The sequence below is a fragment of the Osmia bicornis genome, chromosome 15, assembly GCF_907164935.1.
Source record: "Osmia bicornis bicornis chromosome 15, iOsmBic2.1, whole genome shotgun sequence".
In the NCBI taxonomy this organism is placed as follows: Eukaryota; Metazoa; Arthropoda; class Insecta; order Hymenoptera; family Megachilidae; genus Osmia; species Osmia bicornis.
In genome coordinates this window covers 8,745,667-8,772,192 of record NC_060230.1, presented here as the reverse complement: position 1 = coordinate 8,772,192, position 26,526 = coordinate 8,745,667, and the positions used below count along the sequence as shown (strand labels likewise).

The 26,526-nt window shown below is 35.7% G+C and overlaps 2 protein-coding genes across 3 annotated transcripts; one reads left to right on the top strand and one right to left on the bottom strand.

Moving 5' to 3' along the window:
* The first annotated feature begins 11,479 nt into the window (after positions 1-11,479).
* LOC114880813 (S-methyl-5'-thioadenosine phosphorylase-like) lies at positions 11,480-16,266 on the top strand. Its single transcript, XM_029197228.2, has 6 exons — positions 11,480-11,618; positions 14,319-14,479; positions 14,572-14,792; positions 14,858-15,060; positions 15,128-15,337; positions 15,420-16,266. Exons 1-6 carry the CDS (start codon positions 11,598-11,600, stop codon positions 15,450-15,452), a joined length of 849 nt encoding a protein of 282 aa, XP_029053061.1. The 5' UTR covers positions 11,480-11,597; the 3' UTR covers positions 15,453-16,266.
* Positions 16,267-16,347: 81 nt separating this feature from the next.
* On the bottom strand, positions 16,348-26,422 carry LOC114880811 (V-type proton ATPase subunit C). 2 transcript variants are annotated; one of them, XM_046288816.1, is made up of 9 exons: positions 26,238-26,422; positions 25,130-25,452; positions 22,635-23,231; positions 19,268-19,454; positions 19,046-19,144; positions 18,751-18,959; positions 18,525-18,669; positions 18,321-18,456; positions 16,348-18,188 (listed from the first exon to the last, which is right to left on the bottom strand). In XM_046288816.1, the coding sequence occupies exons 2-9, from the start codon at positions 25,413-25,415 to the stop codon at positions 18,093-18,095; spliced, it is 1,755 nt and encodes a 584-aa protein (XP_046144772.1). In that variant the 5' UTR covers positions 25,416-25,452; positions 26,238-26,422; the 3' UTR covers positions 16,348-18,092. The 2 variants fall into 2 exon arrangements, with proteins under 2 accessions (XP_046144772.1, XP_029053059.1); XM_029197226.2 differs by lacking the exon at positions 22,635-23,231 and having other exon boundaries at positions 26,238-26,419.
* Positions 26,423-26,526: the final 104 nt, after the last annotated feature.

The window sequence follows — 26,526 nt, the reverse complement described above, 5'->3', positions numbered from 1 at the left end:
TGGAAAAACTCCACATCCTACAGATGTTAGGAAACAGTCAAAATCTGTTCCCTTTCACTTTTATTGCACTTCAGGTAAACTAAGGTTTGGAGACGCCTGCGAGTTTCCAGGTATGTTTTTCCCTGACCTTGTCGCTCCTTTGAAATGTATTTACATCAACGTTATTTGCTATTAGCCTCTCCGGTTTAAATAATACATCGCGGCTCAACACTACGTCTTGTAAACTAGGCACATAAACGCGATACCCCTTGATAAGTTACAAATATTTTGCAATGAAATTGAAAATCTGTTCGGGGAAAACATAAAAGAAATTCACAGTGATGGCGGAAAAGAATTCAAGAATAGGCACGTCGAGCGTTATTTGTGCAGTAAAGGCATAAAACATACCCTAAGTGTTCCGTATACACCTCAACAGAATGGTGTCGCAGAGCGGGAAAATAGAATTATAGTCGAGGCTGCGCGGTCAATGTTATACTCCAAGCCGGAACTACCTTTGTCCTTATGGGCTGAAGCGACGAATACAGCTGCGTATGTCATTAATAGATCGGGACCGTCAAAACAGTCAGGTCAGACCCCCTATGGATTATGGTATGGCAAAGAGGCAAATATACAGAATTTACAAACCAAGCCAGATGTTGATTTTCGAGTCTCCTTATCCCCTCCAAAATCAGCGTACAGTGATGCTGATTTTGGAGGGGATAAGGAGACTCGAAAATCAACATCTGGCTTGGTTTGTAAATTTGCGAATGCATCAATTGTGTGGCAAAGTAAGCGACAACAATGCATATCATTATCAACGACTGAAGCCGAATATGTAAGCGCAGCGTCAGCGGCAAAAGAGATTGTTTGGCTAAAAAAATTGTTTAATGATTGTAAAATGGGTAAATATTTAGAATAAGGGAGCCACCTCCGATTTCGATCACCTTGAAATATGTTGTCAAGGTCGTCATTCTGAACAACTTTTTCCTATACATATAATAGTCGGACTCTTTTAGTTTTCGAGATATTTGAGAAAATAGTTATCTTAAGGCTACATAAATTTTCGACAGCATTTTGCGTTCAATAGAGTGCCTTGTGTGTATATATACATATATCTTATTTATGTTTCTTACTAAAGTCGTTGACTCAATGTCCAAAGTTATCAGTGAACTTGACATTTAGCATTAGACTGTACTACTAATGCCGACGATGCTTGAACTTTATCGACTCATATCTCGAAAAGTACTCAACCGAAAGAAGCTCATGGAAGTGTTTTGAAAAGCTCTCGATGTCAGCTACAAGAATATTAAATAAAAAGTGGGTGTTTCCATTTAAAATTTTTAACTTGACCTGGATAGCTCCTCCATACTTACGCTCAAGGTCAAGTACGTACCACCGTTTGATGCATCTATTGACACCCTACAATTTATGTATTAAATATTTTTTCCTAAAATGCCTTGTTTTCGGGATATTTCACCGGTCCCGGACTTTTTCCTCACCCTGTATACTATCCGTTCATTAATCCCCACATGTGTTTTCGAAGTACTTAAGTTCGTCCCAAAGGGGTTTGGGATTATTGTCGTCGTGGGGGCGGGAGTGTTTGGGGGGCGAAGCCCCCCAAAACAATAGAGGGGATCCTAGTTGCAATTTATTCACTCTTGGAAATATTGATAGTAAAGCGCGTTATTCTTTCAAATATCTCGAAAACTAAAAGAGTCCGACTATTATACATATGTATAGGAAAAAGTTGTTCAGAATGACGACCTTGACAACATATTTCGAGGTGATCGAAATCGGAGGTGGCTCCCTTATTCTAAATATTTACCTTCCATCAAAGAACTAAGCACATAGATATTAAGTTTCACTTTGTGCGTGATCTGTATGAAAGAGGTGAAATTAATGTTAAATACATTAAAAGTGAGGAACAAATAGCCGACATTTTCACGAAAGCATTAGCGAAACCGAGATACATTTATTTAAGTAAGAAATTAGGCCTCATAAGTAAGAGAGATATTACTGACAATGAATGAATTTTTACTAGAAAACAAGGATGCAGAGTTTTAGGCGGAGTGTTAAGGTATATGTCATGGAAAAACTCCACATCCTACAGATGTTAGGAAACAGTCAAAATCTGTTCCCTTTCACTTTTATTGCACTTCAGGTAAACTAAGGTTTGGAGACGCCTGCGAGTTTCCAGGTATGTTTTTGTACGAACTGTCGCCGTATTTTGCTTAGTTCTAATTGTGCGCCCGTCTTGTACAGAAGTCTTCTTTCCACCGTTTCTAAATATATATAATTATTTACACACTATACTCTAGGCGAGTATTTATTTCATAACCCTTCAACATATTCTTATAAGTTTTCCTTCTTCTTCTATAACAAACTTTAAAACGCCGTCGCTTACCCGTTACTTCTTCCACTTTGCTTTGTTCAAAACCATTTTTAGTCCTAGGATATTTCCCTGGGATTTGGTCGACAACAAGAGAAACTATTCCAATTTCTTGGGGAGACGCTTTAGATATCTCATTATACTTTATAATAGAGTAAAAGAAAACAAAACTAATATAGTCAATCACAAAAATTGAGTAACAAAAATAACTTTCGATATCCAACCGTATTAATATTATAAAAAAGAAAATAAAACTAAAATAATATCTTCTACTGAGCCAAACGCGTATCCTTGCTTGATGCTCCGTTTTTGTCCTAACATTAAGATTACACTCGTTCCATTCTTTACAGACCCTACACACAAACGTTATCAACACACAAAACCACACTTTATTGTCCCGATGCTTCGTCCTCATACCCAACTATTTTTTTATCACAAACTCTACCCTCAATTCTTTTCATAAGCTCTTCCAGTCTTCCTCTTCTATAATCCTCTTCCTGCTTTGCTCTTTCCCTTGTCCAACCGTAGTCTTGGTGGGCACGGATTGCCATTTCCTCCATTTCTTTTTCTTTTGCTTCTTTTTCTTCCTTTTGCTTCTCATACCTTTCTTGTCTCCTTCTTAGTTTTTCCTTCGTTTTTTCTGGAATTGGGACATGCCAGTCCGGCCTATGTTTCGTAACATTCCAATATATATATTCTTCCTCTTCCGTCCTCTGGCTTGTAGATTTCTTATCATTTAGAAGTTTCTCGACTTCTTGCTCGTAACCTTTGTCTGTTATAAGTCTCATGAGGTCAGCAAGGAAATCCTCTTCTCTTTTTTTCTCCAGTTGCTCAATCAATCTTTTTTGTGTTCTTTGTTCCATATTGCTAATCCTTTTTATAGCCCTTTCCACTGGCAGACCATTTCCGTATTCGTATTCGGCCTCTTCCTGATTAGCCTCCTCTTCTTCCGTTTGGAGCGCTTCATATACGTTTGATACTCGTATAGCTGGGCTTTGTGATTCCCTACCACTGGAAAGTCTAATTCTTTCTTCTTCTCCTAATCTACCTCTGCCTCTTCCTCTTCCTCTTCCTCTTCCTTTTTCTTGGGTAGTACTGCCTCTCAGGCTATCCTGCTCCTTTTCCCATCTTCTCACACCTCTCATTCATACGCCTGCTTTATTCTTCGCTTCTCGTAATTCTTCCAATTCGTCATTTAAAGGGACTTCTTTCATCTCCCAGTATTCTGTCCTCCTCGTTGGTAAGGATGGGAAAGATGGGAAATCTCTGCTTCCCCCATCTCTTCCAATCACTTCTTCATCCCAGTCTTCACCAATTTGTCTGGCCACAATGCCTTTGGCCGTTACGTATGCAACATTTTTGTACGCCATCACTTTACGAATAGCCCTCTCTCGTTGAAACATCCAACAGGTCTTTGACAAGGATGTGTGATTCCCCCCACAATTTAAACACACCGCAGTTTTCTCGCATAACCCATGCTCTCGTTCCAAACACACCAAACATTTCTTAAGCGCTCTACAAAACTTTTGAATATGTCCGTATTCAAAGCACTTATAACATTGCTTCACTTGTTCTACATATGGGAATACTCTGAGCCCCACATGACCCGCACCAATCTTGATTTCCGTTGGTAACCGGTCTCCCTTGACCGTAACCAATATTGCAACACCCTCAGTCCATTCACTAACACCATTGTTATACGTTTTTTTTCCTCAGCCTCTTAAACTCGAAATCTCCTTGGCCAGGCATCACGAAATCTATCAGATCTTCAATTGAGTCTTCCCACTCAGTTATCACTCCCTTTCTGAATCTTTTCCTTTCCGGTAAGTAAGCCTCAAACAGCGCTCCTTCTTGTTCCGCCATTTTGAGGATTGCGTTTGCTGCCGCCATATCACTAAAAGTAAGTTCAGTTTTATTGTAGCCCACCATTTTTAAACCGCGCAAAAAACGTGCCATTGTTCCCATTATTTTATAAATCTTAATTATATTATTTCTTTTGAATTTACTTGAATTTACTTTTTTAAGAACCATCGTGATCATATACTCTCGGCTCTTCAGTTCCTCCAAATACATCTGTTTATTCTCACCTTGTCTTCTAAAACTTTTTTCTTGTCTCTTTCCTATCTCTGTCCCTTTCTTTCGATCTTTCTCGTCCTTACTTTCTTCTTTTGATTCTGTGGGGTCCCTAGCAGCCTCTTCCTGCTGCGTGTGACTGCCTTTTTCCCTTTCAACTATTGGAGAAGAAAGAAAACTTGTAGGATCTTTTCCATTTTTCCTTTCCCTTTTATCTCTTTTGTTACCTTCCAATACTACAATGGCTGCTTCTTCAGCACCTCTCTTCCTCGTTTTTCTGCTTTCTTCACACACGTCTTTCTCGTCCAACGGATTCCTTTGAGAGAGCGACGCAGCTTCTTCTTCTTCCTTCCCCTTATTCAGAACAGGGGTACCAACACTTATTAGTGCTGCCCCCTCTGGGCTATCAAACTTCTCCCTAGTCTTTTCTGTTGACTTTTCTTTGTCTTCGGCCTCCTTGTTCTCTTCCACAATATTTGTTTCCTCTATGTTGGCACTGTCTAACGGCTTCTTATTTTTTTTTAGGAATTCAAAAAACTCCCTAGCTTCAACGTCCTCGTCCAAATATTCTGCTTCGAAATCTTCCGACCCACCTTTACTTTCGATATCCATATCCTTGCTTTTCTTCAATCTTTCTCCTTCACTTTTACTTCTCTCTTTTATTCTTCCATCCTTCTTCTTCCTTCCCTTCTTTGGGATTATTGGGACTATATTCCTTCCCTGCGGCAACGGATCGCCGCAGGGAGTTAACACGTTCTCACTTCCTTCTATTTTTCTGGGGTCCGCTTATCTAGGCAAACCCCAATAACAAAAACTCACTAATAAAACTACCCCCCTAAGAAAATTTTTGTTTAAACACTACGCCCCAGGAAAAACCTCTGGAAAAAACTCCCTAAAAACTCTCCTCCTTCTTAAACACGTCCGTTCCCTACGGTTGCCACCGTGGAACTCGCGAATATTAATTGCCATACATATGGAAACAGATGTGGCAACACTGCAGTCGTACTATACGTGTGTATATATGTCTATTCACCTTACCGTAATCGATAAGGTTGTTGTGCCAGTGAGGTATGGTAACAGAAGAACTGCCAAAACAGGTACGATTGTTATGCCGACTGTGAAAATCTCTCTTCGTACTGGGGGGACACCCGCCCCAAAAATTACATTACATTACATTACATATCGACTTTAAGCCCAAGATGGCGTTCGGAAGGGGGGGGGGGGGGGGGGGGCTATATTGCCCAACGAAAACGGCGGCCTTTTCAAACTCATTCAAGCATATATTGGTACATCATAATTAAATACAATCAGAAATCAAAAACCGGCATTTCCACTCATACATCTTTTTATAAACTAAAGAGAGAAAAGTAGAAAGTTTTACCGTCCCCTTGAATTCATCACATGCGAGGCGAAGCCCTCCATCCATGGCAACCTGGAAAAAAACTCTCAAATTATCCTACCATGTTTATCAAGGAATTTGGAAATCCTCTTACAAACTCTCAAATTCCCTCCCATAAATATTTCCAATACATCCGACCCAGGGGAAAAACCCCTTTCTTCCAAGTACCAATTCAAATCCAATCTGTCTAGCAAAAATTTTTCACAATCCCAAACCACATGTTCTATTGACTCCTCTCCAAAACCACAGCTACACTCCTTATTCTCCACCAAGTTTTTCCTGAACAGGGACTCACCAAAATTGAAATGATTCGCTCTCAACCTGCTCATCCGCGTCAACAGCTCCCTATCTACCCCTGTTATATTGTAGAACCAGGGTTTCTTATTCCCAACATTATTATTCGGGTTGCTAAAATATTTAACACCCTTAAATAAGCCGATACCTGACATCCGGTTAAAGAATCTCCTCCATACCCCCTCCATCAGGAACAACTTGGTGTTCCGAAAGGATACACCGATACCTAACTCTTCCTCCTCCAGGGTTGCAATGCCCGCCTGAACATCGGCTCGTTCGTTCCCCTCGATTCCAACATGACTAGGGACCCATGCAAACGCCACATTCATGGTGTTCATATCCTCTATTCCGTTCGCTAAAGCATTCTTTTTAAGTTCTCGCACTACGTCATGAACCCAAAGACAGTCCCCCAGGTTTGACCCCAGGTGCGCGACTTTCTCTAAAACGCTAGACGAATCCGTTACAATCAAGAACCTACACTCTTTAGGTCTGCTGTTTATATATCTTAGGGCTTGAAGGATAGCATATGCTTCCGCTGAGAAAACCGACGTGGCTTTGCTCAGGGACCACCCGAATTCCTCCCACTCATTCTCCTCGTGTCGAACCACCATCCCTGCCCCTACTACATCCGCTCCTAGTTTTTTAGAACCATCCGTGTAAATCTCAACTATATTGTCATTACCTTGAATCTTCCAAATATCGCTCTTTATTTCCTTAAAAAGGGCCCTATCCGACATTTCTACCTCCTTCCTCCTTTTACCCATCTCCCAATTCACCCTAAAGCCACCTTTCTCCAAAAAATTACCAACGGACAACCACTCTTTTCTGCTCATATCCAGCTTCCTACATTTATCTACCCACTCCTCCAGCTTTACCCAAGATCTCGCCCATGGTTCCATGGTTTCCCACTCCTCTTCTTCTCTAACAACTATAAAGTCTAAAAGGGTCCTCCTCACTATACTGCTTTCATTGGTTCTGTGCTTAAACATAAATCTTTCCATTAACATTTCCACCCTGGTTTCCAAATCAACTACTCCCGCTTCTATATTCATTACATTAATCGGAGTGGACATCCTATAGCCCATGGCAGTCCTTAGCCCCGCGTTCTGTAATTTTGTCAGCTTTTCTCTTCCTTCCTTGTTTCCCCAGAAATAGACAAAAATCCCATACTCAACCACTGAATGGACCAACCCCTTAAAAAATAGTATCATCGTTCTGGGATTCACCCCCTTTTTGATACCAGCTATGTAACGTAAGATATCAAGGCGCTTTTTCGCCTTGTTGCAAACATAATCTACCTGGCTCTTAAAGGACAAGCCCTCGTCCAGGACTACCCCCAAAAAACAAACCTCTCTACTGCTCTCCACTACCTTCCCCTCAATTACAAGGGAGTGCTTCAGACCCGTTCTTGCTCTATTCCTAGTAAACGTCATCCATTGCGTTTTTTCCATTGCCAAAAGACCAATATCCCTAAGATTTCCCATGATTCGTACTATCGCTTTCCTCAGCCGACGTTCTCTATCCAACCTATCACGCCCCCATGTATAAACAACAATATCATCTGCATAGAGAAGAATTTTTAGATTTTCTAATTCTATACTGGAACAGATGTCGGAGGAGTAGATGTTATGAAGAAGAGGACTAGGGACCGAGCCCTGCGGCAGACCCCTAAGTACTCTCCCCACCCTCTCCGGATCATACTTCCTCTTATTGATCGCCACCCTATTTCTCAACCAATCACCCAAATATCTTTTGATGGGCGAAGGACACCCTTTTCTTCCCAAAATTTCCATTAGTTTTCCATGAATTACGCGGTCATACGCCGCTTTAACGTCCACGAAAGCCGCTGAAGTGTCCTCCTTTCGCGAGAACGCGGCTTTAACGTCCAATGTCAAAACCATAATATTATGTATTGTTGATTTTCCCTTCATAAAACCACTCTGACGATAATCAACTACTCCCGCCTCTTCGACCCACTCCTGTAACCGCTCCTTTATCAACTTCTCCAATAGCTTGCCTAAACAATCAATTAGCGAGATCGGCTTAACAGCCTTCTTTCCCGGCTTATCCAAGAATCTCACCACCACCTTTTTCCACCGGTCCAGGATAAACCCATTGCTCCAGATTTAATTATACATTTCCAATGACAAAACTTTCATATCCCCATGCATGTTTTTCAAACAGGCATAGGAGATCCCATCCTCACCAGGCGCAGTGTTCTCCTTGACCCCCTTTATTGCCCTTTCAAGCTCCTGCGCTACAAAATTCTGACTCACATCCCAAACCTCATCAACATTTCCACTACCTATCCCATTATCCCATGAATCGTCTCTGTCAACCATCCTATTCGTGTCCCCTAAGATTTTCTTAACCTCTTCATCCTCTAACACTCTCCTCTCAGCCACCGGGAGGATACAAACCCCGCCCCTAGCTAGTCCATTCTTGATGTTTTTCACCTTTCTCCACGCCTCCTTAGCGTTTGTGAAGCAATCAATAGAGCACGCAAAGTCATCCCAAGCCTTGTTCTTTTTGGAATTCACAAGGTCCCGCATTATCTTTTCCGCTTCCCTCAAACTGTTCCAACTCTCTTGGCACGGTCTTTTAATATATTCCCGCGTGACCTTTCTACGGTTTTCTTTAGCCATCACACAGTTCTGATCCCACCACACCTGTTTTTTCCTAGTCTTGTAACCCGCACCCGCCCCGGAAGGGCGCTCCGGGGGGGGGGGGGGACCACCCCCGGCCCTAACAATAGCCCTATCTAGCGCATTCGTAAATTGATCACATCTGTCATTGATGTTCTGCTTAGCCCGCTGTTCCTTCTCCCACAAAGTCTTGAGGAGACTCGCTTCCTCTCCAGAAAAAGCATTGAACAGCGCCCAATTTATATTCCTTTCACAAAACTTTCTTGTCCCCCCTTTATTCCATTCCAAGGTCGACAGTAATCCCTCTTGCAGGTGCAACAAGATCACCTGGTGATCCGAGCTCAACGTCTCATTTTCTTGTTCAGTTACCCCTATCGTCACCAGGTTATGAGAGCCAATGAACAGGTCAAAGTTAGACGGAGGTCGACCTCCAGACCCAATTCCAGACGCAGTATATCTGTTTAACACGAACAAATCCGATTCCCTAACTGCTTCTTCCAATAGTCTCCCCTCTCTACTATCTACAACACAGTTCCACGACTTACTTCTTGCATTGAAGTCTCCCATAAACAGTGACGACACCCCAACTCTCCTATTCGATTCCAGCAAATCCTTCCAGTCCTTTTTCCCCAGGGAATCCCCGGTCTTCTATAAACCACAAAGATATCGACCTCCCCTGAATCCAACCTCACCGTTACCCCTAACACCTGTCTCCCAATTCCTTCCCACGCTATATTGTCCCTAACCTCATATATAATATTCTTTCGGATGAAGAGGGCAATACCCTCCCTGCTTATCCTCACTGAGATCCAGTCTCACCGTATTAAAGCCCGGTATACTGAAACTATCTGACGGCTTGAGCCAGGTCTCAGTGATTCCAAAGACGTGAAATTTAGATATATATTCCTTAAGTTCCGCAGTTTTCCCTCGAACGCTCCTCGCATTCCAAATTCCCATCAAAATGTTGTTTGTCATTTTATCTTGAGAAAAATTCTACCGCTCTCTCCTCTCACAGACAAGGGGCCTCGCCTCCCATTATCTGCCAACAACCTCCTCCTCATGACAGACGCATAGGGCAGTAAACCTTCACTCCTACAAAATAATATTTCATTTATTAAACAGCTCAAAGAAATCCAAAAGAAAAAACCAAGAACCTTAACCAAAAAGACTTATACTACAAACACACAAAATCATATAAAGGGACATTACCCTCTTCTCTCTTATGCTCTGATATTAGTGTACTGTAACATACACAGAGTCTATCCAAAAGGCAACTTACGTGTCGCTCTTCTAATCCACATCTCGTTAAACAAAGCTCCACATACCACACCGCATCAAAAACCTTAAAAACTAAAAGTATTCCATCAGTATGTTGCCTCAACAAAATAATTCGCATTTCACCTTTCATAAATCTTCCATTTCCTATCCATATACAATAAAAGTTCCAATTCTAAAACCATAGCCACGCATACAACCAATTTTCAATCCCAAAAATATAATTATTCACATCCCAAACATCCTTCCATACCCTTATCCAAAAAATCGCTCGCGTAAGAAAACCCATCGCCTGTAATTCCTCACTCAGATGTACTTCCAGGTTCTCCCAGAATTCAGGGGTCCTGGTTCTGTTTCTACTTGATAGCGCCGGGAAGTCCCTTGATCCGTCGATCCTGTCTTCCTCGTCGTCTGAGATACCACTTTCCCCCATCTGTTTGGACACCCAGTCTCTGGCTGTGGCATACGCTACGTTACGGTAAGCCATAACCTTCTTTACAGCTTTTTCACGTTGGAACTTCCAACATGCTTTTAAAAGACTAGTATGATCCCCCCACAGTTCAGACACTTCACTGGTTTATCGCAGGGTCCATGCTCGTTTTCTAGACACTTAATGCACCTCTTATACTTATTCCTACACTGCATCTGCACATAGCCGAACGCGAAGCATCTGTAACATTGTTTAACGGCCTCAACAAAGGGAAAGATCCTAACACTGACATGACCGTATCCTATCCAGAGCTCCTTAGGGAGCTGATCTCCTTTGAATGTGGCGAGGATAGCCAAGCCCTCAACCCATTCTGTTTTCCCATCCTTAGTTATCTTCTTTTACAGCCTCTCGAATTTGCACTCCGGTTGGCCAGGAACCAGCGCCTCCTGCAAAGCGGCGACAGGTTCCTCCCAGTCGGTAATCGCACCCTTCCTGATTTTTTTTCTTTTCGGTAAGTACGCATCAAAATAAGTATTTTCTTCCTCAGCTCGTCTTAGAATCTCAGTTGCAGCCGCTATGTCGCTGAACGTCAGCTCCGCCCTGTTGAATGCGACCATTTTGAGACCCCGCAGCGACCTCCCCTTATTTTTTACTATCCTATATATTTTTATGAGGTTTCTGCGTTTCATCCTGCTTGTAACTTCCTTCTTTAATGCAACAGTTACCATATATTCTCTACTGCTTAACTCGTCTTTGTAGTACGACTTTTTAAATTTCTCACCTTTAGAAGCGATTAAACCAGGTGATGTAGTACTATTACTGAACCCTTTGTTATTTCCAAGTTCGCTGGTTCTAGTCGATTCCACGGTCTCTTTGTCCTTTTCCAAATCCAATCCTTCCAATATCGTATTTTCTTTATCTAAATCGTTAACAGAGACATAATCACACTTCCTTCCTCGTCCGTCTGCCCCAAAAATGATCACCCTTCGGTAACAAAGGCATATCCAGTCTTCTACTATCTATAGTCACTGGCTGTAAGCTGATAACAAACTGAAATTTTTATTTAAGAAAGCAGAGAATAGTATACTGAGAACAGTAACGATAACAGTTAAAATGGCTAAACATAATGTAAAGGTAAAATCAGTTTCTGTTGTATAATTAGAAAAATTTTAAATATTTATTCAACTTATTTTAAGGTATATTCCTAGGAAACAGCCCATTCAGCAATCGTGACAAATTATACGTCGTTTGATTCGTCTGATTGAGTATATTAATAATTTGTAGTGATTATTTGCGGAAATTCATGGTTTCGTTGAAACTTTGCTGTAAAGTTACAATAAAAAAGTAAGGTTAAGTAGGTTTTGGTACGTTTATGGGCGAAAGCAAGTGACTGTCATATTGACTTCTACCCACGCTCCAAATTGGCTGAAAAATCTAATCTAGGCACCTTGATTTTTAAATAAATATAGTACACACTGTACTTCAAAAGGTGGATGAGGTTGATTTGGTTATATATTTTTGCATAACTTTTGAACCATCTCTCATTTGGCGGCTACACATTTCCAACTTCGATCATTGTCCTTTATGTAATGTAATGTCCTTATGTTAATGTAATAATGACAACCACTTTGCTATTTGGATGCTTACAATATCCACTTTTTTATAATTACAAGCAGAGTATAAGCATCTACTTCCAACAGGCACCAAAGATATTTATATTTCTGCTTTTTATCCTTCATCGTTATAGCATTGCCACATTATGAACAATTCATTACTTTCTTTATTAATATCTAATCCTGTAGGAATTTGAAAAGTAGAATTCAAATAATTAATAAATGAATCAACATTTGTGATCTTCTTCTGTTTATCAAACTGAAACTTCTGATTTTCTTGTTTTTCAAAGTTTATGCATTGTAGTGATTTGTAGTAAAAATGAGTGAATACGTGGTTCCAAAAATGTGGAATTTGATAAAAATTCATGAGTTTTGCTAAAATCATAACTTACTTTTCAAATTCCTACAGGATAAAATGTTACTAAAGAAAGGAAAGAGTTGTGCACAATGTGGCAATGCTATGAAAATGATGAATGGAAACTGTAGATGTAGATTAACTATTCCAGCATCTTTAAATCTTAGTAAAAGAAAAGAAGTTTGTGATGCCAAAATCTCCATAAAAGAAGGTACATGGTTTTCAAAAACAAAACCAAGTTATGAAATGGTATTAAAGTTAACATACATGCTTGTATATGATTACGACCCTTATTACATTATAAAAAAGCTGGAATTAAACAAAAATACTGTGTCGCAATGGTCCCATTTTGTTCTGCATGTCATGGTTGATTGGTTACAAAACTGTTGTGAAATGATCAGTGGAGAAGTAAAGATTATAGGACAGTGGGTATTCTGTGGTATTGAAAGGGACAGTGGAAAAATATTGTTGGTGCCTGTCAAAAGCAGAGGTACTAACACCTTGATGGCTGTGATAAAAGAGTGGATTAGGCCAGGGACAACAATCACATTCGATAGTTGGAAGGCCTATGATGTATTAGAAAAAGAAGGTTTCAAGCATTTAAAAGTAAATCATAGTGTGAATTTTGTAGATCCCGATACCGGTGCCCATACCAATTCAATTGAAAGTATGTAAGTACTTGGAGGCACACAAAATATTTGTTACCTGAATATTGTTGGTTAGTATTTATAACAGAAACTATTTAAATGGGAAAAAAACAATCATTTTGTGTCCTTTAAAGTAATGTTTAAACATTATTTTCATTATCTATTTCTAGAAAGGAGAATAATTTCATAGATTATTTAAGCCACTATATTTTTACTAAATGGGCCAGAGATGATAATTTAGATTTATTTGACACGGTATTAACAGAAATAGCAAAAATATTATTTGATTCTGCTGAAAATCAAAATATGTCGAATTTGTAGGATTGATTCTGTTCATATATATTATGTAAATATATATATAAATATAAAATGGATGTAGTAATGCCAGTCACTTGCTTCTATTCATAAATGCCCTGATAGCCATCTGCATGCAGATTCGCAGCAGATTGGCAGCAGATCTGATTGAATCTGTCTACAAATCCGTAGCCATCTGTTTCCGCATTTGGCTGCGTTTCTGCAAACAGAACCTGCCGACAGAATCATATAGCAGATTGGCGGCAGAAACAAAACAGAGTCTGCGCGCAGAAAGGCAGCAGATTGGCAGCAGATCCTGCAACTTCATTGTTCCCTTTAAAATTTAAATGGCCGAAGTTGCAGGATCTGCTGCCAATCTGCCGCAAATCTACCATCACAGTCTGCGCGCTGACTCTATTCTGTTTCTGCCTCCAATTTGGCAACAGATTATGTTAGCAGGATCTGCTCGGTTTCTGACGCCAATCTGCTTTAGCAGGGTTTGTTACATTTCTGCCGCCAATCTGCTGCAATAACTGTATTTAACAGATCCTGCATCAAATCTGTAGCCATTCTGCTTACAAAACCATGTAACAGGAATCCGACAGAATCTGCTATGCGCAGGTTTGGCTATCAGGGTGCGTCAAAACATACTTAATCTTACCTTTTTATTGTATCTTTACAGCAAAATTTCAACGAAACCACAAATTTCCGCAAACAACGATATGCAAATTAATAACATACAGAATAAGACAAATTGAACGACGTATGACTTATGATTGCTAAACGGGCCATTTTCTAGGAATGTTCCCATTTCTGTTATGTAAAATATTTAATTAAAATCATTGTGATTTTACATGTGGCTGATATTTCTTTTTTAATTTAAAGGACACCTGTTTATATAGATTCACATAATTATAAATTACAGATTGGAATAATTGGTGGTTCTGGTTTGGACAGTCCACAGAATCAGATATTAAATTGTTGTACAATCACCACACGGGAAGAAGCAAAAAATGATTTTGGATTACCATCTAGTGATCTTTATCATGGTAATATTAATGGTGTAGATGTCATCTTGTTATCGAGGTAATATTTCTCTCCTTAAAATATGTAAAATATATATTCTAATGTAACAAAGAAATATATTTAAAAAAGAAATTTGATGTAATTATGTATAGACATGGACCAGGTCATAAAATAGGCCCCAGTGAAGTAAATTACCGAGCAAATATTGAAGCTTTAAAATTAGCTGGATGTACTCATGTTCTTGCATCAACAGCCTGTGGTTCTTTACAAGAATCCATTTCTAGAGGACAACTAATTATTCCTGATAGTTTTTTAGATAGAACAATAGCTAGAAAGGTAACTTTATATGATGGTACTTCACCAAAATATAAAGGTAAATGTTTTATTTTAATATAGCATTAAATCTTCAATTATATAAATTATAATGTAAATTTTCAGGTGTATGCCACATACCAATGGAACCAGCTTTTGATCCAAGTACATCTGAAATACTATTTGAAATTGGAAAAGAATTAGGATATGAAATAAGAAAAGGTGGAACAATAGTAACTATAGAGGGACCTCGTTTTTCCTCAAAAGCTGAGAGTAATGCATTACGCCTATGGGGCGGACACTTAGTTAATATGACTACATGCCCAGAGGTACTATTTCATTAAAATGTTTAGCACATTTAGAATAGAAAATACACTGTATTGTATTTTTGATTAGGTATATCTAGCAAAAGAAGCAGGACTTTTATATGCAAGTATAGCAATGGCAACAGATTACGATTGTTGGAGAGATTGTGAAGATAATGTTCATGCAGCAGATGTAATAGCAGTATTTAAACAAAATGTTAATAAAATAAAGAATATACTTGTAAAAGCAGTTGAAGTTATTAATGAAAGATATTGGGACAAAGAAATTAGTTGTTTACAGGTAATATTTATCAAATATTTAAACAATAACAAAATGATAAATTGATATCAGACAAATAACCACCAATTTTTTCTTATTTCAGAAATTGTGCCAAACCAGTAATGTCTCTTCTTGAACTTCATAATTTAGTATTATTCAATTAACCCTTTGCAGACGGGACAGTTCGAAGCTGAGCGCTTTGTAGAGTCGAGTTGCTATATCAGCTGTTTTCGTCGAATTCATATATGCGTTTATCGGCTACATACATGGTTTACGTTGAATATACATACAGGGTGATCCTCTCGCTACGCTACCCAAAGGAAGTGCCGCCACAATAGAATGTAGAAGTCGACATCCCATTTCTGTCATCGCTTACTTGACCCCTGCAGCGAAGACGGCTGTGTGCGTGAAAATGCGTGTGATGAGCAGAAGAGTCCCATTTAAACGCTACGGAAAACAGAATATTTTCTTAACACATTTCCACGCACACAACCGTCTTCGCCGCAGGGACCTCGACGGTCATGTAAGCGATGACAGAAATAGAATGTAGACTACCACATTCTATTGTGGCGGCACTTCCTTTGGGTAGCGTAGCGAGAGGATCACCCTGTGTATATACAGGGTGATCCTCTCGCTACGCAAGACAAAAGCCATGCCACACAATGGAACCCCTGCTATTCCGTGTCTCGTTGTCGTCTCAGTTATAAACACACACAGAGTAGTTTTGGTTCCGGCAATATGGCCCCTGGGTCTCTTTACCCACAAAAACAGCAAGGTTCGATTGTGCGGCACGGCTTTGGTCTTGCGGGTCTTGCGTAGCGAGAGAATCACATTATATATGCGTCGATCGTCCGTAAAGGATTAAATAACTATCATTCCGATTTATATACATATTAAAAGGTTTTAAGAACACGTATTATTTTTTTTAATAAATGCGACAATGACAAGGACTTTGCATTTATTCTTTAATAGTATTCACCTATACAATTAATAAAAGCAAGTCGGTTAAATGATATATCTACAAGCTGTAATTGCATAATTCATCATATATAAGAATTCATTTATTCATAAATTCAACAAATAGGTGTCCTGTTATTGCTTTAACTATGGAGTTTTTACAATCGGAATTTAAAAATAATACAATACGAAGATTGTAATCGATTTCGGGATATATGTATAAAATATAATAGTACATTTTAAAAATTATTATTATATGATACACGTAACATTTTTAATACATGGAATATTTTTACCGCATGACGCATAGGCAACTGTTCTCTGTTCTTCCTTCTTCCACTTTTTTAAATTTTTTAATAAAATTTAATCGATGACGATACAATTTTATGTTCTTTTTTTTATTAACAGTTTATCGTCAACAATATAATTACATTTGGAATACAAGTGCTTTGTAACACTGACTAATTATTGAGACAAGAATTATAAACTGTGTAGATTATTTTTAATGAATCAAAATATGTTGCACAAATTAGAAACAGTGTTATCATACCTCTAAGCCATTCTGTTTTTAAAACATATGTACAGATTATAATATTTAAACATACACTTTCGTTTATGCTTGTGTACCGGAAGTATTATTTCGAAGAAAATTCGATATCAGCAATATTTAAAATAATATCGCATGTTATACTTTTTATACACAAAGCATTTATAATACAATCTGTTCAATCACTTGAAATTTACTATAGTGATTTATTACTGGTACTTTTTCAATTTTTGTGCAGCCTTCGAATCAATATTTTAATACTTCGTTTCAATTCATTTAGGTACTATCTGAACTTGAAATATAATGTTAATAGTAATACTTTAACGTTTAACTAATATTTTATAATTTTATAACTTCTAGTTAGTAACACTGATACTGGCACGTATCTGTATACTCTGGATTGTTAAAACATCAGTTTTCAATGTTTTACGAAAGGAATTCACATATTTTAACATTTATATAACACTTATTTACTTTGATGTTTACCTCATAATACATACATTATGAAGATTTTTTGGATGAACACAGTGAAAGCATATTGATCCATATTATAATATATGTTTTAGTAATAATATGAACTCTTCCTTTCAATATTAACAATTTTCTTAATTTTATAGATAATACATAAAATAATACAGTTTTATGTCGGAGTATTTTTATTTTGACATAGTTTTCGTTCCTTTTTCTCTTGTTGTAGTACTATGTAAAATAGGTTGTGCTATATTTAACGGAAACTTTAGTAAATTAGCGTATATAGACATTGCAAAGAATATATCCTTATTACAATAATAATAATAATTTCGATATTTTCAGTTTTTTAAACATGGAAAGCCGATACAACAATTGTATTATGAATTTCATTTGTACTAGTATTTTGTTCGGTTAAATGTAGCCTGTTCAAAAAAAAAGGAAAGTTTTTAATATGTTTTCTAGAATTTATACAAATAATTGTACAATCTATTATGCACAGTTTATATTGAGCTAATATCAAATTACATACATCTCTCCAGGCATTTTGATGCACTATAAAAATATCATTTATTTTTTTTCAATAAATATTTTTTATTTACTCCTGGAAGTGAACCGATGAGAATTACGTTTAAAATTGAAAATGAAAACAATAAAAGGAAACAAATTGCAAAATATACTTCATGTATATAACAATATTATTTTGTTGTACGCACCTTTGTTAAGTACCTGGAGTTACAGAAGTATGTATTAATTAAATGAAAATATATTTAAAATATAGGGAAATAAATTCATCTCTGATGATTAAACCTTATTGTCGACCATATCTACGTTGATTTTATAATACACATAAGGAAAATAGTCATTTTGACCAAAACCTAATCCTGGTATATCCACACTCTGCTTGAACAAACCAACATGAAAAAAAGAATATTAATTCAAGTACTTTAAGGGAACAAACTTTCATTCAAAAGTTAGGTAAAAGAATAAAATATATTGATAAAATAATGTTATCAGAATACTGTAACTTACATCTTGATTTCCTGCAGAAGATGTAGCAGAGGAATCTAGATGAGCATAAAGCTGATTAAGAACATCACGTAATCGTCTTGCACATTTTTTATGAGGATGCAGTAGTATTGCTTGGAAATTTACAGGCAAGCCGTACCTATTCGTTATTATTTTAATTAGTATGTAAATATGTTCTTAATAATACCAAATATTGCACATTATTACCTTAGGACAGACTCTACAAATACACGTAGGGCTTTTACATGAATCCATGCACAGAAACATTCACTGAAATTAACTTTCAACCAACGCACAAGCGGGCCAAATTGTTTCTTTTTATCGGTTACCAATTTTGTTATCTCATTTTTTCCTATAAGACAGTTTAGTTAATTTGACAATTATAAATAATTAAATACAAATAAAAGTAGGCCAATATCGAAGTATATATTACCTGCCGCTAATTCTTCTTCATTGTATGTAAAATCACGAACGATAAATTTTTTCTCACGAGCATGTAACTTAAATTCATCAATGACTTTCTTGAATAAAGTAATAGTAAATAATCCATAGTCAGCATCTTGAATAATAAGCTGTGAGCTACGTGGTACAATCATATTCGTTAACTTTTCATATCCGCTGTACCAATCATGGAAGTTTGCTCTAAAAGTTTCATAAACATTATTATCACAGATAATTAAACATTAACAATAAGTGTTAAAATAAAATATATAAATAAATGTATATACCTTGGCACAATTACAAGTAAAGTAGTTAGATATTCACTATCCAGGATGAAATGTTCTTTTTTCACCAAATCTGCCAAATTTCTTGTTAATAAACTTCCTCTGTATAATAATAATGTAATATCATTATTTTATATAGATTTTTAAATAAAATACCATGCTCAAGATTTAAAGATATGCAAATTATTAAACAATACAACAAACAAATATTAATGATAAACTTACGTTTGTTTCTTTTCAAGATTTTGTAAACTGCCTTTTAAATTGTTGTACGTTGTAGATTTCGTTTTGAGATCTGCATCAATCTGACCAACTTGTTTGCTGATTATATCAGCAATGTTTCTCAATGATTGTTTGATAGGATATTTTGCCATATCCCACTGGAATCGAGTTATATAAGATGGTAGATCACCTAGTAAATTTAAAATCTTAGTGTAGTTGTCTTTTGGGATAACATTTTTTTAGGTGTCTGCATAAGTATTCGAACAGAGCTCAATAAAACTTTGGAAATATATGAAAGTATAAATAACATGCAATGTTTAAATCACATGTAATGTACTAAGTGCTTAAATGTGTTTACAAATGCAATACTGAGTAGATTTTAAATGATTTGATAAAATTGATAAGCTAAAAATAATAAAGCTCTGTTGAATTGTATGGTGTATTGGTCAAACACACAAGCTCGGTGAATGTTTTACATACATCATAATACATTTTCTTAAATACAAATATTCTGTTAATTACATTTTTAAACAATTTTGTAAAATAATGGTATCATTAATAATTTATTTGTATCATATCAAAAGATGATTTCTCATTTTTAAGTATGTGTGTATGCACAATACAGTATGTACATAAATACATATTTAATTAAATTAATGTTAGCTGGACCACAATTAAAGTAATTCTCACGTTGACTCTGTGATAAGGAGAGTATTGATAATAATGAGATAACAGAGAAAGACTGTTTCTACTAAACTTATTTTTTGATTCTAGTACGCTCCTTACTTATTATTAGCATTACAAAAATAAGCGAGACATTAACAAAATACAGCATGCAAACATTAATAAAGCATTTTACAATATATTACCAATTCATTTTTTTTTTAATTATTAAATTTATTTCATTTAAACGGAATTAATCATTTTTTAAGTAAATAAATCTTTAAGCAGATATTGGTTTAAATTAATCAATTCATTTATATGTCTGTATGGTAAAGAATTACTCGTAAATCACGTTTGAATGAATTAAGCGGTCCCAGCTAGTCCCTTTGATTACTTAAGATTATCTTTAAAAAAAAATTGCATATTTTTTTAAATTATAGATCTTAAAAAAATGTGTATATGTATAAAATATTCATTCAAACAAAATTTATGATAACTCTCCAGCTATTGCGAGTTTTGAACTACGTTATTATGTTCTTTTATAGAGCTGCTAATTGATAATCTGGGATGAACAAACACCCACGCACGCATGCACGCATACGCATGTATATTTATAACTTGTTAAAGTGTGACTGACATGAATACTATAAAATGTAGGGATGGATACATAGAATGGATTCTTTGAGTTTTTTAACATTTTCTTATCAAATGTTATTTTTCTTTTTGTAATCAATGACCTAAACGATATAGTATGAACAATATTAACATATACACAAAATATACAGCTAAGCCAAGATATTTAAGCATTTCATGCTGCTCATGAGGTACTTTATAAAAGTTGATCAGTAGGATGTTTTCTGTGACATGAGTGACTTGTAGTGTTGAAGGATATTGAGCACCATACTGTCATCAAAATTTATCTGATCATGCGAAACAGTATTTTATTAATTCCATGTACCGATCGATAAGTGTTTTAAAATTTTTGGTAATTGTGTCTCCTCTGTAATCTGTGCTAACATCTATAATACATATTATTGTACATGTATTATAGTTTGTGCAGTATTGTCATCTATAAAAATCATAGAAAGTAACAGTAAAAAAGCATGTGGAAGCTGGATATAAAAACAAAAAAAATGCTAAAAAATATACTGAAAGAAATCAAGTTTCATATGTATAAAATAGTGTTACTGTATTCAAATGTAGCATATCTTTCACAATTATTCTTAAACCATACTTCAGATTTGAATATTTTATATTTAGAAGTACATTAAATTTTAATATCAGTTCACTTAAATCATTGAGGTAGTTGAAAGTAATGACAAAGCAGTTATATTTCAAAAACTTATTACATTAACACATACTTATTTTTGATCATAAAGGTTTTAGATTAAAGCAGAGTAGTATGGTATAAGAAAATATGAAATAAGAGATTACAAAAAGAAGCAATTAAAATGTAAATAGAGGTTGATAATAGTCAAGGTAAAATACTATGTGTTCATTCATTCGTCCACAGCACCTGGAAAAATTGATTGAACGATTTTCAAAAATATTAATTGAATGTGACACTTTCACATCCACGAGGAATTTTTTAAAAAGAAGTTGAACGATCACTGAATGATTTTACTAATTTTAAAAAAACCTGTATTTATTCACAACTAGGACGCAGGAGTGAAAAAGAACTAGCTAAGAACTTAAAACATACTAGAGCATTTTCCGAAAAATAAACATTAAGAATGTACGCACATTTGCTGCAATTAAAATGTGCTAGAACATGGGTAGCTGTCTTTGTTATCTTCCAATTTTATAATTCCTGCGTGCACAAGAAATCAAATGTTGTTGGTAACATCAGTGAAGAAATTACTGTGATACAATATAATACAAAGTATCTGATTTACTAGGCTTTTGTATTTTGAAACGCAAGCTAAGTAAAGTAAGCCAAGTATTTTATCCTTTTGGTACTGTCTCACTTTGTGTATGCTGTAAGCACTGGAGAGAGATTGTCATGACTTTTACAGGACATCCTTCAACTTTGATTAGATAATTGAAGTATATACAACTTATATTTAATAATTGTTAATAAAAAAGAAACTATCTTTGATACAATGCGGATTCTATCACAAGAAAGTGTAGAAAATTTTCAATTACAGTGACAAAACGAAAAATAATATGTAATAAGCAATGCTTTCTCATTTGACACAGCACAATAACATTTAAGAAGACTTTAAATAATTTCTTACATTAGAGGCAAAATTTGGCATAAAATATCTCAGCATTACAGACATTGCATATGTAGTGCAGTTGTGCAAAATTGACATTGAAGGAAATGCGCACTAGGATCATCAAAACGATTTTAATATATATGTGTATAGTATATATATATATATATATATATATATATATATATAAAGTGTCTAGAAAGAACCGTAATAGACTAACGTGAGTTTCAATTATTATCTTTCTTTTCTTTTCTTTTTTTCTAAGCAAAAGCTGCATGCGAAAGTCGTTATTTAAAAACTCGAATACCATTAAATGACAACCTCTCTCTCTCTTTCTCTCCTATATCTACCTCCAAAGGAGATAAGACAAGACAAAAATCGGTCGCTAAACGGGCGAATCACGAGGTGCACAGGAACATAGGTCTGAACAAGTCTCGCAGCTATGTTGGGAAAGGTTTCGATGGGTGACCTGGCGGTGATAGGACGGGTACCTGGATTGGGCAAATTGCCGCTATGGTCTTGGTCTTGGTCTTGGTCGTTGTTTTGATCCACATCGTCTTCGTCGTCGTCGTCATCGTCGTCGTCATTGCCGAGCGATTTTCGATTGGAGGTAGACTGATCTGCTTTCTCGGTAGTCCGATGACGCAGCGCCGACTGCCATCTGGTCTCTCCTTCGCTGCTACAGTTTGATGAAAGGGAAAGACTTGGACTTGTAGGAGTAGGACTAGGAATAGGTGTGGAAGAGGTAGAAGCAGCGCACCAATGCGCGTGGTAGCATGAATATGCTGATAAGGGATCATTTGATGATCGAACATCACAGATGCCTTGAGGGCTGTGTGATGACTTCTTCTCAAAATCAGAAGTGTGATTATGATGTTTATGACTGTGATGATGCTCGTGATGATGATGATGACGCTGGTGATGATGCTGACCTAAACAGGTGGCCGGTTCTGGTTCACATTTCTCCGATTCCTTCCACTGCTTGTGGTGCTCCCTTGAAGTCTTGTGTGATGGGGTGACGGGGGTGTTTGGCGGGGTGTCCGGACCCCCTTCGGGGCTCGAGCTCTCCCCATCCACTGACGTTTGACCTATCCATTACAGCCCAGTCCCAATCTCCGCGCGATTTTTCTTACGTCTCGTTCAACTATTATTGCGTCCTACGCAAATGCCTAACGACAATGCTGTCGAAACTCAATCAAAATAACTCAAAAGAGAAAGGAAATAAACACGGAGTATTTAGCGTGTAGAAACCTATATGTATACCCTAATGACCAAATTGTAAAGGTATGACAATTTTTAAAAGCATTTAATTTCTATAATCCAATTCTAACAAGTGTACAAATATCACTATCGCTACAATGATACGTATTAAAAATAGTTACTTTTTTATTGAAAAAGGATTTAGATTATTCATAAAAATATGCATCTCATGATTATATTATTCAACTAATAGAATATATTTATAGTGATACACTATTGACATTTTTTATTTTCCTTATAAAAACTTGAAGTACAATAGTTACTATTTATAATTTCAACTAGCTGTTTCGTTAAATACTCCGATATGGGGGAAAATAATAAAGAAACGAAAGAAGAAGAATAAAGACAAATATAAAATGAAATATAATCAAAATGAACAGAAGAACCAAAGTCTGTATGAGCAAATGATATGCAGTGATATAAACTTAAATTGCAAATGATTAATAATGCTAAGAGGTAACAACTTAACAAACTGAAGGAAAGAAAAAGAATTCTTATAATAACTAAATGGAGCTTGGTGACCACAGTAACCCAAGCAACTCCTTGCGTCCTTTGTAAATTTTTTGATAACAAGTGTGGTCCATATAATAACAGGTATGTTTCTATGTTTCTATATGTTTGTAATCTTTCTTCCATATCATAATCACGCGATAATACTGCATGTTTGTGTATTATAATTTTTTTATAGCTTTATACAACATCTTTGATGGTGCACATGTATGAGCATTTGTTAATAAAATAATAAGGTAGGGATATAGGGTTAATGTGGTCCAAATTAAACAAAGCAAGCCAAGCAACACCACAAATATGAGAAATTATTTGTAGTAAGTAAGAAATTAAATGACTTCTAACCCAATTATAGTAATAAGCATTCTACAGATATATATCTTATATGCCAAAATATAATGTGTACCATTATATTTTATACTTTAAATTAAATAAAATAGAAAAATAATTATTACAGATTCATATAAATTACATGAAATGGTTTTTTGGAAAACCATCAAATTGTTAAAATATTTTTATTGAAAAAAAAAAAAAATGAAAAATGAATATAGTATACAACATAAATAATTATAACATTTATGGTACACATCATATTTATGAATGTTAATTACTATGTGCTATAGCAACAAGTTTTATTTTGCCTGTATATTATCCTCAACAAAAATCACATATCTAGTCAGATAGATTTATAAAAAATAATATTGTTGTCATATAAGAATTAGCTTACACAGACAAAATTTTGTTAATCATCTATCAATCTATTAATGTAAGGTACTGAGGAGAATAAGGATCAAAGACTCTAATTGTGCTATTCATCATTTTCAATGAATAAATTAAAGTTTTTAGAACTCAACTGATATACATGTTTAAAGAGTATTATTAAAACAAAAATCTAAATTGTGTGCATGTTTTGTGTTGTGTATAGTATTCATTGATGTCTTTGCCAACCAATATTATTTTGTATTAAAACATCATACACAAAAAATCGATCGATACCTGTTTGCAGGAGTCCAAAAAATGGTACTAATTAATTGTACTAACTTTATAATCTTAAGAATTTCATTTGACAAAATTTTAATACTGAAGGAAAAAACTATCGTATATGTAGTTTTGGACCCCTGAATTTTTCAATAACGTATCCTCCTTTATTAGAGGATAGATATAAATATAAATTAAAGAGGAAATTCTAAAGATACAAGCCCAACAACATTGTACTCACTATTGTTAGCCATAAGATTTTCATGGAGCTTGTCCCTTTGATCTTCTAAAACTTCTCCCAAATATGTTGCTACCTTGCGTGTCACTTGTTCAACATAGGTGTCAAGCTTTCCTAAATCATCTGAGAGACCAACCAGCTGATCTAATGTTCCAACCTTCAGATCAGGGATGTGAAATTTGTAATTGACTGACAAAGAATGTTGCTTTGATGTTAAATCGTTCATGGTTTCCCATGTTTGCTGACATGTTTTGTCCCCTGGTGCAGATATCAACCAATATTCTGTCATTCTGATGTGTTATTTTAATGTAAACGTTTTATTGTATCTGAAATGTAATATTACGCTGCATTAATTAGATTATATCAACTGCAATTACATCATTTTGTACAATAATTGTGTTAATAGAAAAATAAGTAGTTTTGTCAACAACCACCTGCTTCATTTTCGAACTTTATTAGTTTATCAAAATGACATGTAATTCCACAATCTTAAAAATATTAATTGCTCTGTTGGTTATTCGGGTACGAGGCTGTCAGTAGTACGAAACTTAGGTTTGAAAATAATTTTAAATGAAGTAAAAAATTAAATGAAAGAAGGGGGTGTGGCCCAATATATTTCTTCAACGATGGTATTATGTAATTAAGCGCGCTTTCCACGTGACATATACTATGTGCAAGAATGGCGCGCTGAACTTACATAGCGATCAATATAGAGAAATGACAAATGTACATAAAATTGCATATGAAAAGAGACGTCCTTGAATTACTGTTGGCCGTACAAAAATTTCAACGTAAAATTAACTTTATCTCTTGGATTGACTTAATAATGTCCGCTAATGTATTACTACAAAAAAAATCGATAACACGATCAAGTATATACATCCTTTTCTTCAAAAAATGCGTCGAACTACGAATAATATTCAGATCTAATGGAAATCAGTACAGCTAACGTGAAAATTTTCTCGTCGTAATAAAAATGTGTATTATAAACGTTTTATAATAACTTTCAATTTCTATTAATCATAAAACATGGGTTAATACTATTTTTTTATTTGACCACAATATGTTAATACTGACTCATTCTAAATAAGGAACAATAAATTTTACTTACGAAATGTTTAAAATTTCAACGTTTAGTTAGAGAACACGGCAGATGCTTGAATTTCTCGAGAAATTCAAAACATTCGCTGTTCTGATCACTCGTCGTCGAAACTATCAGAAACCATTGTGACCTCACGTGATGACAATTGTGTGCTGCTGTCTTACGACCCACCCGGCAACTAAAGCATAAACTAACAAGGCACGGTATCATCAGCTGACTTGGAATTGTCTGCAATGATGATCACTCTTACCAATCTATTTAGAAATTTAACGTTTACATTCCGATCAATACGTTAAAA

What these genes read in the sequence shown, in the direction of transcription:
- LOC114880813 (XM_029197228.2), top strand. Translation starts at nt 11,598, where the DNA reads ATGGCTAAACATAATGTAAAG. An exon ending in ATATGACTACATGCCCAGAG is followed by an intron (nt 15,061 to 15,127) that starts GTACTATTTCAT and finishes ATTTTTGATTAG; the next exon opens with GTATATCTAGCAAAAGAAGC. An exon ending in AAGAAATTAGTTGTTTACAG is followed by an intron (nt 15,338 to 15,419) that starts GTAATATTTATC and finishes TTCTTATTTCAG; the next exon opens with AAATTGTGCCAAACCAGTAA.
- LOC114880811 (XM_046288816.1), bottom strand. Translation starts at nt 25,415, where the DNA reads ATGACAGAATATTGGTTGATATCTGCACCAGGGGACAAAACATGTCAG. An exon ending in CGGCAATTTGCCCAATCCAG is followed by an intron (nt 19,455 to 22,634) that starts GTACCCGTCCTA and finishes TAAATTTACTAG; the next exon opens with GTGATCTACCATCTTATATA. An exon ending in TTTGTAGAGTCTGTCCTAAG is followed by an intron (nt 18,457 to 18,524) that starts GTAATAATGTGC and finishes AATAACGAATAG; the next exon opens with GTACGGCTTGCCTGTAAATT.